Source organism: Lathamus discolor, chromosome 21 (assembly GCF_037157495.1).
Source record: "Lathamus discolor isolate bLatDis1 chromosome 21, bLatDis1.hap1, whole genome shotgun sequence".
In the NCBI taxonomy this organism is placed as follows: domain Eukaryota; kingdom Metazoa; phylum Chordata; class Aves; order Psittaciformes; family Psittacidae; genus Lathamus; species Lathamus discolor.
In genome coordinates this window covers 186091-198535 of record NC_088904.1, presented here as the reverse complement: position 1 = coordinate 198535, position 12445 = coordinate 186091, and the positions used below count along the sequence as shown (strand labels likewise).

The window sequence follows — 12445 nt, the reverse complement described above, 5'->3', positions numbered from 1 at the left end:
GGGCCCAGCAACGACCCCGCTCCCGCAGCCCGCCGGCTTTCGCGACACAACGCCCCCGCGTCGCGATAAACCCCGGCGGAAGAAGCCCGCTCTACTTCCGGTGCCTCTTCCGCCCTGCAGCGCTGGGGCGTGTCTGTCCGCGGCACCTCCCGCGCTCTATGGTGCTGGCTGCTCCCAGCCTCCTCAGCGGCGGCGGCCGGGGCCGGGAGGAGCGCGGAGGAGGCGGCGGGCGCGGGCAGGGGCCTGCCCCGGGCCTGCCGAGCGCCCGCCATGGAGCCCGATGTGTCCGAGGAGGAGGAGGGCTCGTCCGTGGAGGGCGCCGGTGCCCCCCCGGAGGCCGGCGCGGGGGGCCTGGACGCGGCAGGAGGTAACGCGCTGCGAGCACCGGGCGGCAGCACCGCCCCCGGCCGGTTCCCCTGCGTGCGGCCGTTCACCCGATCCCGGCGGAGCCCCCCGCCGCGCGGCTTCCCCTCGGGCTCGGAATGGTTCAGCCCAGCTGCACCCCCCGCGGGGGGGCTAAGTGGTACCTCCCGGCAGTGCTCCCTGTTGTGCCTTGGATCCCATGGGGGGGGCTCGGAGTGGTTCAGTCCAAACTCCCCCACCCACAGTGTGCCACCTCCGGGGTACCGCGTGGTCCCGTCCAACTGCAGCAACCCCCGTCCCCCCCGGGTCCTGAATGGTTTCACCACCACCATCGCCCCCCCCCGGGAGGCTTCTGCCTTGCACTGGGGGGGCTGCTGGGGCTCCAGGGGGGTCTGCTTTGCTTTGGGGAGCTGATGGGGGGCCCCAGAAACCTATCGTCAAGAGGCAGGGAGCAAGCTCCAGCCTGACACCGCCATTGACAGCATTAAGGATTCTGGGTTCCCCTTTGGCAGGGTTGGACATGTGGGGCTGTCCAAGCAATCCTGCCTCTGCTGCCTTATAATTTATAGCTCATTAAGAACCTCTTAATTGCTGGTTTTCGGGTTGTGTGTGGCTGCAGAGCCCTGCCCTGCTCTCGGGTTGATTTTGTGGGTCTGACAGGATGCCCCCCATCACCCGCCTGAGCCCCAGGTTCATTCTGAGCCTGCTACACGGTGGATGGGTTTTGGCTGTGTTATGACAGCAGATCTCCTTGTTCCCAGGCTTTAAATGCGGCTCATTAGTGCTAAACCCCCAGCAATGCCAGCGGGAGCTGTGATTGTGTCATGGGTGTCACCCCCTGTCGGGAGAGCTGGATGTGAGGGGTAATTTTGTGTGAGGGGCTGTGGTTGAGGCATGTGGAAAGCTGTCCCCAGCGTTCCTGCTGCAGTCCCTTGCTGTGAAGGGAAAGACCTGCGCTCAGCTTGCCTTTGGACCTCTTTGTTGGGAGCATTCTCCTAGCACAGCTGTGGGCTTCCAGCCTGGGATGCTGAGAGAGCCTCTTGGCAATGAACAGTTACAATACTCCTTATCCTTCTGACTTCTCTGTCACCTTCCTGTGTTTTGGGGAGGGGACAGGGCTGTTGCTCATGCCAAGATCATTGAGTTTAAGGAGGAGTGTGTGTTTTCCTTCTCTTTGCAAGTAACTCTGAACGTACAAGCCAGCAGCTGGCTTACCTGACGCTGATAGTAAAAAACACGTGAATTGGAGCCAGACATTTCACTGCTGCTTTGATTCTCTGAGTCAAGTTGCTTACTCCTCACTTGGGTCACGTCCAAACTGTGTCACTCGGCCTCAGTTTGCAAGTGGAGCTCCTGGGAGGGCTGAGGACAACGTGACAGCAGCTAGTGGGTATTGTGTGGAGGGGCTGGGGCAGGTTCTCGATGGCTCTGCTGCACTTGGGTCAGGACTGTGCCTGGTGGAGCTCATCACTCCTGACCCGTCTCTACACGTGCTTTGTGCCACTCCCCACAGCTCTCGTGCTGTGGATGAAGGATGGAGGGTCACCAGCACAGCCAGGATCTGCTCCCTGGCTCTGTGCTGCCGAGCAAGGGCGGCTTGTGCTGGGCTTTGGCTAAATGGATCTGGTGGGGTTAAGCCAGAGCATGGGTCCGGTCAGCGAAGACCTGCCCCAAGCACTCAGTAGGTATCAAGGGGAGCTGGTTAGTAAAACTGGATGGAGGAGAAGGGCTGAAAGGCACAGAAAGCCTGACTTAGTTGACGTGAGGCATGGAGAGGCTTCTGAAGGGAGCTTTAGGAAGTCTTTGAGGGAGAAAACCTCCTTTTGTGCCAGCAGCAGGGTTCGCACAGGAGCACACAGCCCCAGTTTGTCCCTTTCCAAGAATCCAAATCTGAGGTTCGTAAGTTTTCTCACCACCATGCTGGAAAAGGGTGTTTCAAAATGTAATGGGTATAAATGGCTTCTGTGCTCCTCCCTGGATCCCCATCTTCATCCCCTCGGAAGGGACTGCAGGGGACATTTACCTGTTCTGGTGTGAATAGCAGAGCTGTTGGCGCAAACAGAGGTGCGTGTGGAGGCTCTGTGTGCCTTCAGGGTGACAGGAGCACCAGGATCCTTCAGGAATGGTTGGGTGAGGAGAGGCACATCATCATCATCCCTCTACCCAGGAGACAGAGCACCTGGAAACCTCCTTTTCTCCAAAGGCTCTCAAGTTATTAGAGAACTGTTGGCACACATGGGTGGCAAAGCTGTTCACCGCCTCTTGCAAAGGTGGAAATCCTCAGCCTAATGGGGAAGGAAAATTGATGTCTGTTTTACTTCCAATTTTCGCATCTCCTGTTCCATGTGTTGCAGCCTTCCCATCATTTATGGCTTGGAGTCTGGGCAGAAGCCTCCAGCATGGTGTTCAGGGTTGAATCCTCTGTTTTAGGAAGCTGAAATGACAAGTTGTCTCACTGCACCCAGAGCTGGAGCTCTCCATGTTGCTGGATGCTGACAGCACCTATAAGCCCATCTGCACTGGGAGAGCACCCAGCTCTTCCCTCTTTGCCATGATCACTTTGAGGTGACTTTTGAAGGGCTGCTGGCAGCATTGTTTTGTCTCAATGAGCAGATTAGAGATAGGGGAAGAATTCTACCCCATGTGGCACAAGCAGCTCAAGCCATACCAAGGTGATGAAGGGGGAAATTGGAGAGAACTTACCAGCTTGAGGAAAAATCAAATGTAAACAGCATTCCTAGCATGATGCTTGTTCACAGCTTTGCTGGGTGTCACATGCCTCCTGCCCATGAAATGGTGGTAGCAAAGATGATTTCAGAGGGAGTCAGCTCAGCAAAAACAGACACAAAACCACCCTGTGTCTTGAACTTGTAAAGACCCTGCGGTTCCTTCACAGTCAATAAGTCACAGCTCAGCTGCAGGGAAGGAGGAAGGCAGCGAAAATAGAATTCAGGCTGCTCGGGCAAATTAATTGTCCTTTAAGATCTGAATCTGCAAATGGGGAAGCAAATGGGATTTTGGGGCCTGGGGGCTGTGAAGGGCAGCGTTTAGATGGCAGAGAGATCCAGGCAGTGTCCTGAAGGATGCTGAGCCCATCTGTATCCATGTCAGGCCAGGCTGGAGATCGAATCCCTGAGAACCCAGGACGAAAAATGATTAATCTCATTTTCATTAAGTAGCATTTGGCATTGACCTGTATATAGCAGTCCGTTCCAGCAGCCCTGGATCTGCTGCTGGCAAAGCTGCCACTGTGTCCCACTTGGGAAGCTCGCTGGGCCTCTCCTGAAGGGCTCCTCAGGGAATGACCTGAGTGGATTTAGTATGAGCAGTGCATCATTTGGGAACGATTATTGAAGTGATTCACTGACATGACCATTATGGGCTCTTGCCAGATGCACAATCTTGTTAAATCTGATTTTCCCATATAAGGTGACTGCAGCCTGGAAAGCAGCAGCAGGAATTCCAGTGCTCACTTCCTTCATGAACACATCTCCCAGTTGCAGCCAGTCAAGTCCAGCAGTGGGTGTGCAAGCCCCTGACAAAGCCCTTCCCATTGCCTGCTGCTCGCATCTTTGTCACCTTTGATTACCCTTGTCCATCTCTCCAGATGTTGGAGGGGGAAACGCTCTGGAGCTCCCAGCACAAGGGAGGTTTGGCTGTGTTTAGGTGGCAGTGACCTTTGGCAGGCTCCAGCGTGGACACTTCTGCACACTCCAGTGTTTGGACAGAGCTGCTGGAAAACAGGAACCAAAGCTGGTCCTGCCCTCCCTGTGTGATCTGATCCCATGAATGCATCCTCCTTGCTCTCCCCAGAGCCTGTAGTGCTGGGGAAGCTGGCAGGAGCAGCATGGGGCATGCTCTATAGACTCTGCGAAGTTTAAAAGGGGTCTTTTAAAGCCTCGGCACCTCCTTTCCTCAAAGACACTTGTGCAGAGAGAGCATGTAGGGCTCCAAGCAGCCTTACAGCAGCCCATGACAATAAGGTAACGTTGGGGTTTTTCCTTCTATAGGTAGCTCTTAGAAAGACTCTGATCCTGAAAGCAGCCTGGTGCTTGTGTGAGTTTGCCAATGTTGTCAGAAGCGGAGTTAACCTCAGGACTTCCTGGGAAAGGTTTTCTGTAATTAAAGAGCTAAAAGTGATGGAGCAGCTCCTGTGTCACTTCATCTCTCCTCACCCCCACGCTGAAGCAGAAAATGCTGTCAACCCCCCTGATTAAGCATCACCACCTTCCATCGTGTGTTCTTGTGGCTTCCTCAGCTTCCATGTGGGTTTTTGCGCTGGCTTGTGGTGAATAACCCACCTGAGTCAGAGCATCTGCTGTGGCAGGAGGAGATGGGGAGGCTTCAACGTGTTCACTGTGAGCTGGTCACTGCCAACCACAACGTGTTCCGTTGGCTCACAGCGCTGGGGAGAGGCTCTGTCTTTCACCAGGAGTTAGCCCATTTGCTTCTCTTCCCTCTTGCTTTGAATACAGCAAAAGCACTTCCCTAATTTTCCTTAAAAAATACAAATGTGGACAACTGGAGTCAGGGTGTGATAGGGTCTCTTAATTATTTAACACAGAAACAGGCTGGAATAGTTGATACTTGAAGAATAGCAGTGTGGAGATTGCATATCCTGTGCTGTTGCATCTCTGATAAATGGCTGTTAGAAGCGTGGAATCACAAACTGGCTTGTGTTGGGAGAGACCTTAAAGCTCATCCAGTTCCAACCGCTGCCCCAGGCAGGGACATCTTCCACTGGACCAGATTGCTCCCACAGTCCTCATCTCCTCATTCTCCATCAGCAGAATCTGTGTGTTGTCTGCAGGAACTGCTATTGGAGAGGGTGGGAAGGACTTCCTGGGAGAAAAGAGGAGTTGAAAATGGGTTGATGGATTCTGTGGCATCTCCACCATTGCAGACCTGCCCATTGTGAGTGGTGTTTGGGAAGGCAGGACCCACTTTGGGTAGCTCTCCTGGACTGCTTCTGCTGCTCAGGGCAGAGGAAACCAGGTCACAGCCCAAGGTTTGTCACAAGACCAACCTGAGCAGATACAGTGCCACTTCCAAAAGGGCCTGTGGATTAGCTGTGCTCGGAACCCCGCATACCACGAGCTCCTGTCTTTGTTCCGTGTGGCCAAGCTCCATTGCCTGGGCTCGGGGGAATTAACAGATTATCAGACCAGGGCAGCTTTGCCTTGTTTGTGGCCATTAGGACGTAGCAGCTCTTGGGACGGTGCTGATGGGGAGCTCAGGACTAGTCAAGCTCCAAGTAGCTCAGGTGCTCCTTGTTGCCTCTCCCAGCCATGCAGGGAGATGATGTTTAATTGAGCTTTGTGCCTTGTGCTGCTGTTAAGACTCTCCTGCTGTGCTCTGGACTTGCCGTGGCCCCGGTGGTGCCTAGGGTAGCTTGGTGCAGATCATCATGAAGGGTCCATGTAGCCACACCAGTTAATAACTCTTTATTTAAACTTGGTGAAGTTTTCTGTGACAAAGCTCATTAAACTGCTGACTTCAACTCCTCTGTGTTCCTCTCCCATGGTAGATACCTCCTAATGTCTTCTCCAGAAGATCTGCGAGTGCTTTGATGTCAAACAGCACTGAGCTCCCAGAGGAAAGGCAGCTCCCCAGCAGACGAAGGGGCGTGCTGGGCTGGGAGCCACTCGGTCCCTCTTTCACTGGATGTAGTGTTCCAAATGATTCCGCAGCTGTTCCATGTTTTTCCATAGGAGGCAAAGGGGTCCCTGCTGCAGAGACCAGGCAGCTGGGCCCACGCCGTGTTTTGGCAGAGCTGGTGTGGAAGCCTGTCCTTAACATCACTCAAACTCTGGACATATCAGGATCTTGCCCTTCAAAATGGGTGTTTTGAATGTGTCAGACCGTGCTGGTGACCATGTTGTGGTTCTTCAAGAGCAGAATTAACCAGGATTATTTTGCCCTTTCATTTGCTGCCTGGCAAGATGATGTTTAAATTGTCAGGTAGACTTCTGTTCTGCTTGGAGCTCACCATTCTCAGTTGTTGCTTTATATTCTGTCACCTCAAGTAAGTTCAGGTTTAGATCACTGGTGGCTGAGGTGGCCCCTGTCCAAAGCCCCTCTCAGGGTTTCCTGCAGCCCCTTTAGGCACTGGAGCTGCTCTAAGGTCTCCCCTTCCGGAGCCTTCTCTTCTCCAGGCTGTCCTAGCCCAGCTTTCTCAGCCTGGCTCCAGAGCAGAGCTGCTCCAGCCCTCACAGCAGCTCCTTGGCCTCCTCTGGACTCACTTTGACAGCTCCGTGTCCCTCTGGTGTTGGGGAGCTGGACACAAAGCCTCTGGTGTGGGCAGGATAAAGCAGCTGATGGTAAGGATGCTGCAGCAGTTTTCTTTCTACAGTCTTTCTGCTTATCAGATGGACCAAGTCATTGAGTATTTTTCTTTGCGTTTTTCAAGGCAAAATTGTCCATTTCTGCATTTTTCAAAGGGAGGCAGCTGGCTGAAACCATCATCTGGTTGAGTGCTCCTTCTCTGAATGGCTGCCTGATGGTACTTCAAGCAGTCAGGCACTCCATTTAGATGCTGATACGAAACTTGGTTCTCTCTGATTTCTTTGATTTCACTATTCCTGTCCATGCAGTCGGTTCTGCAGCATCCCCACGCTGAGAGGAAGGAGTGATGTAATCAGAAGAGGGCAGATGCAATACCTGAAACCACTTGTCTTCTTTTAAATGTCACTTTAAATGGGTGTTGTCTTCAAAATGACAGTTTTTCTTGCTGTATGCATTCAGTGGTGCTCTCGCCATCTGTTTGGATGTGTGTTGATGGGGGCAGTGTGGAATTTGCTGGCAGAAATGCAAGCTGTAGGGATGTAAAAGAGTCCCTAACTTCAAAGATGGAGCAAAGACAGCAGAACATCAGTGCCTGGAACCTGCAGTTCAGTGGGGTGCTCTTCAGTCACAGGGCAAACACTGGCTTAGGTGGAATGCAGAAGTAAGGCACATTAGGGCTTTCCTCAGTTTGGCTTACCGGGTGGTGATTATCTGTGGGTTTAAACAGCACAAATTATGTGACGGCTTTGTTTTGGGAAGGACTGTTTGTTCAGGGCTCAGAGCTGAAATCTGAAGGTGAACAATTGCCTTTGCTTCATTCACTCCTTTTTTCCCCCTTGTAATCCTAACTTACATTACAAGATGCTAAAGCTTTTCTGGGGGTGCACATTGTGCTTCCCATTGTAGTTTGTGATGGTCATACTGTTGGGTTTTTGAATTGCAGGGTACTTCCCCTCAACCCATCCTCTCTTCAGGCTTATATGAATTGTGATGGAAGAGAAATGATGACATAGCCTTTCTCTGCCTTAGTCTTGAGGGCTGGATGTTTGTTTTCATGCTGATATTAAGCAGGAGTCACTGGTGGATTAACTATCTGGGACACTCTTGTGAGAAGGAGGCTTCTGGGCTGGAAGTGCCAGAAAACGCTTATTAAAGAAAATAAGAAACTGAAGGTTGTCTCTTCCTGCTATCTACATGTGTCTCACCTGCTTGGTTTTCCTACTAAGAGCTCTAGAAGTGGTTTTAAGCGTTACTGGGGTTTAGGTGGCTTATTTTCAGGCAGTAGCTGAGTCACAAGCTGCCAGGCTCCAGCCAGGATCCCAGGGAGGGAAGCTGCACTCGCTGAAACTTTGAGTTATGGTTTTTGGCAGCACATTTCATCGCTGGAGCTTGTTTTGTTCCATCTGTTCAGGTGCCTTTGTTAGAGCAGAGCAGGAGCACCCGGCTGAAACTCTGGTCACAGAGACCAGGCATGTTGTAGCGTCATCAGCAGCACCCGTGGCAGCCCCGAAGTGTGGTGTGAAGGAGACTTGACTCAACCTGATGTGAGCAGCCTACCAAAAGGACTTTACATGCAGTGACGCAGGTTGTGCGCAGCCCCAGCCTGAAATCCGCTCTTGAGTCTCCAGTGTTTGAGGACCTTTGGAGAAGCTCTGTCAAGCAACATTAGCAAGAGCAGAATGAAATCTGAGAGGATTTAGACGAGCAGCTTTGGCTGTGGAGTAAATCAGGAAATACCCCACTCATTACCAGGCTTGTGGAGGGTGGCCTGAGACAAAGCGTCTTGTTTTCCCTTTGGAGATCGCTGTTGGTTGGGATGTGGAGCTCCTGCAGTTCTAAAGCTGTGCTTACTGTGTATATCCTGGTGGTAGGTGGTTATGCGAGTTCAGGGGAGATTTCTTTACCTGCTGTGACTGTAGGAGCTGGACTTTCGCGTGTCTTTTACCGAGTCAGGAAATGGAAGACTTGGGGAGGTGAATTTCTTTCTTGAGTTCTATTTTAATTTAGTCAGAGAATAATTCTGAACCGCTAATGGCCAAGAGGAGGGAGCTCTCATCAAGTAGCATCTACAGAAGATACTTTTAAATAGTGGAAGCAATAGAAGGTCTGGCCCATTCCTCCTGGATTGGAGGTGCCAAGTTTGTTTAGCTGCAGAGCCCTCTGTGAGAAGGGGCTGAGAGAGAAAGTGGGGGAAATCATTTGTCCCTGTCTGAGTGCTGGATTGCTAGTTGTGCATCTGCTGTCTGCTCTGACAAAGCAGCTCAAATGATTTCTCTGGCTCTGCCAAGACAGGTTGAGATGCTTTGGAGGAGTGCCCAGAGAAGCTGATGTTGTGCAAAGGCATCCTCCTGCCCTCTCAGTAACAGCATCCTCTGCTGTTTATCAGCTTAAGTTTGGGATAAGCTACAGTGAAGTTTTCTTTTTTCAAGCCGCTAATTCCTTGTCCTGTGCCTGGTTCCAGCCTTGCAGGTATCATCACATGAACAGGGAGTTGTGAGGGGAGCTGGTGGGGTCCTTGAGGAACCCGTAGAGCAGGGGTGGAAAGGAGCAGAGCAAGCTGAGCAGCGCCCCAAGGCCCTGTCCTACCTAGCAGGTACATTAAGCTCTCTCCCTTAATTTGTACAAGCCAGGCTGTTCCTTTCCCTCCTGAGTTTATGCTCAACCAAAGAAGGCAAAGGGCCTGGGAAAGGAGTGTGGCACATAGGGGTGGTGCAGCAGATCCTGGTTTGCAAATGTCACCTTCCCTCCCCAAAGTGGAGGTGGTTCCTGTGTGCTTGAAATGGCAAAATGAGGCATGGAGCTGGGGTGGGAGGTGAGAGGAGGGGAACAGGGGGTGAAATGGGATTGCTTGTCCCTGGCTGCTCCTGGGAGTCGCAGGGGAGGCCCTTTCAGGGGAGGCAGGGCTAAAACTCAAGAGTCCTTTTTTTGTGTCGGACACTGACTGTACAGAGGCTTTCCTGGAGTAAATCCATCCCTGTCCTGTGTCCCAGAATCATAGATTCTGGTTTGGGTTGGAAGGGACCTTAAAGGCCATCCAGTGTTCAACCAGCACAAGCTTTTGTGTAGATGATCCCAAAACTGATTCAGTCAGCAAGCGCTCCAGGGAAAACTGGATGGCTTTAAGTGTCAAACCTGTAAGGAGTTGCCTTGTCCCAAGCCAAAGTTGTCTCAGATTGCTTTATCCCCTTATTTCTCCAGGTTCTCCAAAAGCAGCTCCCCATGCCCAGGGTGCTGCAGCTCTTTCTGCTGATGGGAGCCACATTGAAGGGGTGGGGAAACCCCCCAAACTTGTGATTTAATATTGAAGCTTACTTGGTGTTTGGGAGCCTCATCAAGCAGTGTTGGTTTACAAGAAGAAAACGTGTTTAATAATCCAAGTAGGTCACCCTGCCTGCCTGGGAAGGGCGGGTTGGAAAGACCTGCCTTCTCCTGGAGGCTGCTAAGATTCTGGTTTCTGCTCTCTGTTGTGCCATCTACTCTCCAGTGGTTACCCTGGTCCTGCTGGCTGGGGGCTGAAGCTGCACGTTTGGAGTGCAAGAAGAAACATGGAGGTTGGTTTGTGCCTTTCAGTGTGCCCGTGTGCTCGTTTTGGCTCCTTGGAAAGCCCGGTCTGGCTGGTTTTGTAATGTGAGACCTTGTCACAGTCTTCCAGTGCCTAAAAGGGCTACAAGAAACCTGGAGAGAGGCTTTGGACAAGGGCCTGTAGGGACAGGCCAAGGGGAATGGCTTTAACCTGACAGAGGGGAGACTGAGCTGAGCTCTTAGGCAGAAGCTCTTCCCTGTGAGGGTGCTGAGGCGCTGGCACAGGGTGCCCAGAGGAGCTGTGGCTGCCCCATCCCTGGCAGTGCTCAAGGCCAGGTTGGACACAGGGGCTTGGAGCACCCTGCTCTAGTGGAAGGGGTCCCTGCCCGTGGCAGGAGTTAGAACTGGAGGAGGTTTAAGTTGCTTTCCAGCCTGAACCAGTTGTGTTTAAACTGTTGGGATCTTAGACTGTGATTACTCAGTTCTTGCTTCTCCTTCTTTGTTAGTGGCTCTTGGAGGATCCGTCTGAGCATCCGCCCTGCACTGAAGACACTGCACGTTTAGAGTGCTGAATCCTGCTTCTAGGCAGGAGCCTGCAGGCAGCAGATTTGGAGCAGTGCTCAGAAAACAAAGGCAGGAAGTAAATTCTGGACCAAGCACTTACAGAGCTGACTCTGGTCTTGGGAAACGGTGATCTGGGATCTTGTGGCAGCTGAAAACTCCATCTGAACACACAGATAGTCCCAGGGGCTGCTCGGGGTCTTGTGCTGCATTCATGTTCCTGATGTTTTTGCAGCTAGAAAGGCAACAGGAGGTTGTCTCTTGTCTTGCTGGTGACCTGCAGCTCTCCCAGGAGCCAGGAGACACTCCAGTGAGTGGTGCTGGTGGGTTGTGACCTGCTAGAAGTGGATCTGAAGCATATCATACCCCTGAGCAAAGGTAAGGGGACAACTGGCTGTTGCTGTAGCTCCTCTGGAAGGCAGTGAGGAATGTAACTTCAAAGTCCTTCAGCCTTTTATGGGCTCGCTTGAAATTGGCGTCGTGGTTTTAGCATGGTGCCGCTGTGCCTGGATGTCGTCACCGAGCTGACTCTATCCTGGAGAGGTTATGCTTCCTGCTGGGATGTTTGCTGTCTAATTAATCCTCATCAAGCTTTATTGCGAGTTCTGTACACGGATCTGGACTTGAAGGCCGTAATGGAGAGAGGAGCCAGAGGCTGGGAAGAGGCTGGCATCCCAGCTGTGCTGGGGAGCCTGTTTTGTTCCGCTCCTGTGACTGGCAGAGTGGAAAGGAGCAGGAACACTGTGTTCAGATAAGGCTGCACCTTTCCCATGGAGCAGATGTTTGCCTGAACATCCCACTGGATTGAATAATTACAGAGTGGAACATGGAGCTGAGCGGCTGCAGCCTCTGCTGCTGCTGGGGATCAGCTATTGTGTGCTCCTCTTGATGAGACGTTGTTTTGCTTTTGCTGGCTGCTGTGTCATGCAGCTCGGGCTAAAGCCCTCCAAAATTGTCCTTTTTTGTTCCCTACCCACAGCTGATCGGAGACAAGGAAACAAATCACTTATTTCTCAGTTTCATTTCCCTGCTCTTGTCCTGCTCGCTTCTCGCTGTAATTGGGCTGCAGCGCTGTAAGTGCTTTTCTGCTGAGCTGGCGAGGAAGCACTTCATCATGGTGTGTTCTACATCAGCAGTGTGGCCCTGGGGAAGTGAACACCCAGGATGCCATCCCCACCTGCAGCCAAGGGAGGAATGTGTTAACTGCCCCTCTGCATCTTCAGCTCCTGCCCTGCCTCCGGAGCCCGGATGAACAGATGGATTTCTGAAGCAGAGAGAGTTCCTGCGTAAAAGAAAAAAAGAGGGACAGGCCAAGGGGAATGGCTTTAACCTGCCCGAGGGGAGACTCAGATGAGCTCTTAGGCAGAGGCTGTTCCCTGTGAGGGTGCTGAGGCGCTGGCACAGGGTGCCCAGAGAAGCTGTGGCTGCCCCATCCCTGGCAGTGTTCAAGGCAGTGTTCAATGCCCTTGCAGTGGCAGTGCTCCATCTGGGTGCTTTGCTTTGAGCAGCCCTCAGTGGGCTGGACCATGCAGGGCTCAAATCACTTGATCATTGGCTGGGGGGGGGAGGAAGTGCTGGTGAGGGAACAGCTTCTGGGCTTTGGAGTTGAAAACCCTCAAGCAAAAGCCTGGAGGGGGTTGCTCGAGGTGGCAAGGTCCTCGAGGAACCTGTAGAGCAGGGGTGGAAAGGAGCAGAGCAAGCTGAGCAGCGCCCC

General features: G+C 52.5%; 1 protein-coding gene across 3 annotated transcripts in view; it reads left to right on the top strand.

The window, feature by feature from the left end:
• Positions 1-30: 30 nt before the first annotated feature.
• The window catches only part of PIP5K1C (phosphatidylinositol-4-phosphate 5-kinase type 1 gamma), a 34555-nt gene continuing 22140 nt past the window's right edge, over positions 31-12445 (top strand). The window contains exon 1 of one of the 3 annotated variants that reach the window (XM_065699933.1): positions 31-367. In XM_065699933.1, the coding sequence (XP_065556005.1) occupies positions 271-367 (97 nt within the window). In that variant the 5' untranslated portion in view covers positions 31-270. The remainder of the gene's footprint in view (positions 368-12445) is intronic. The other 2 variants (XM_065699934.1, XM_065699935.1) reach the window with 2 other exon arrangements.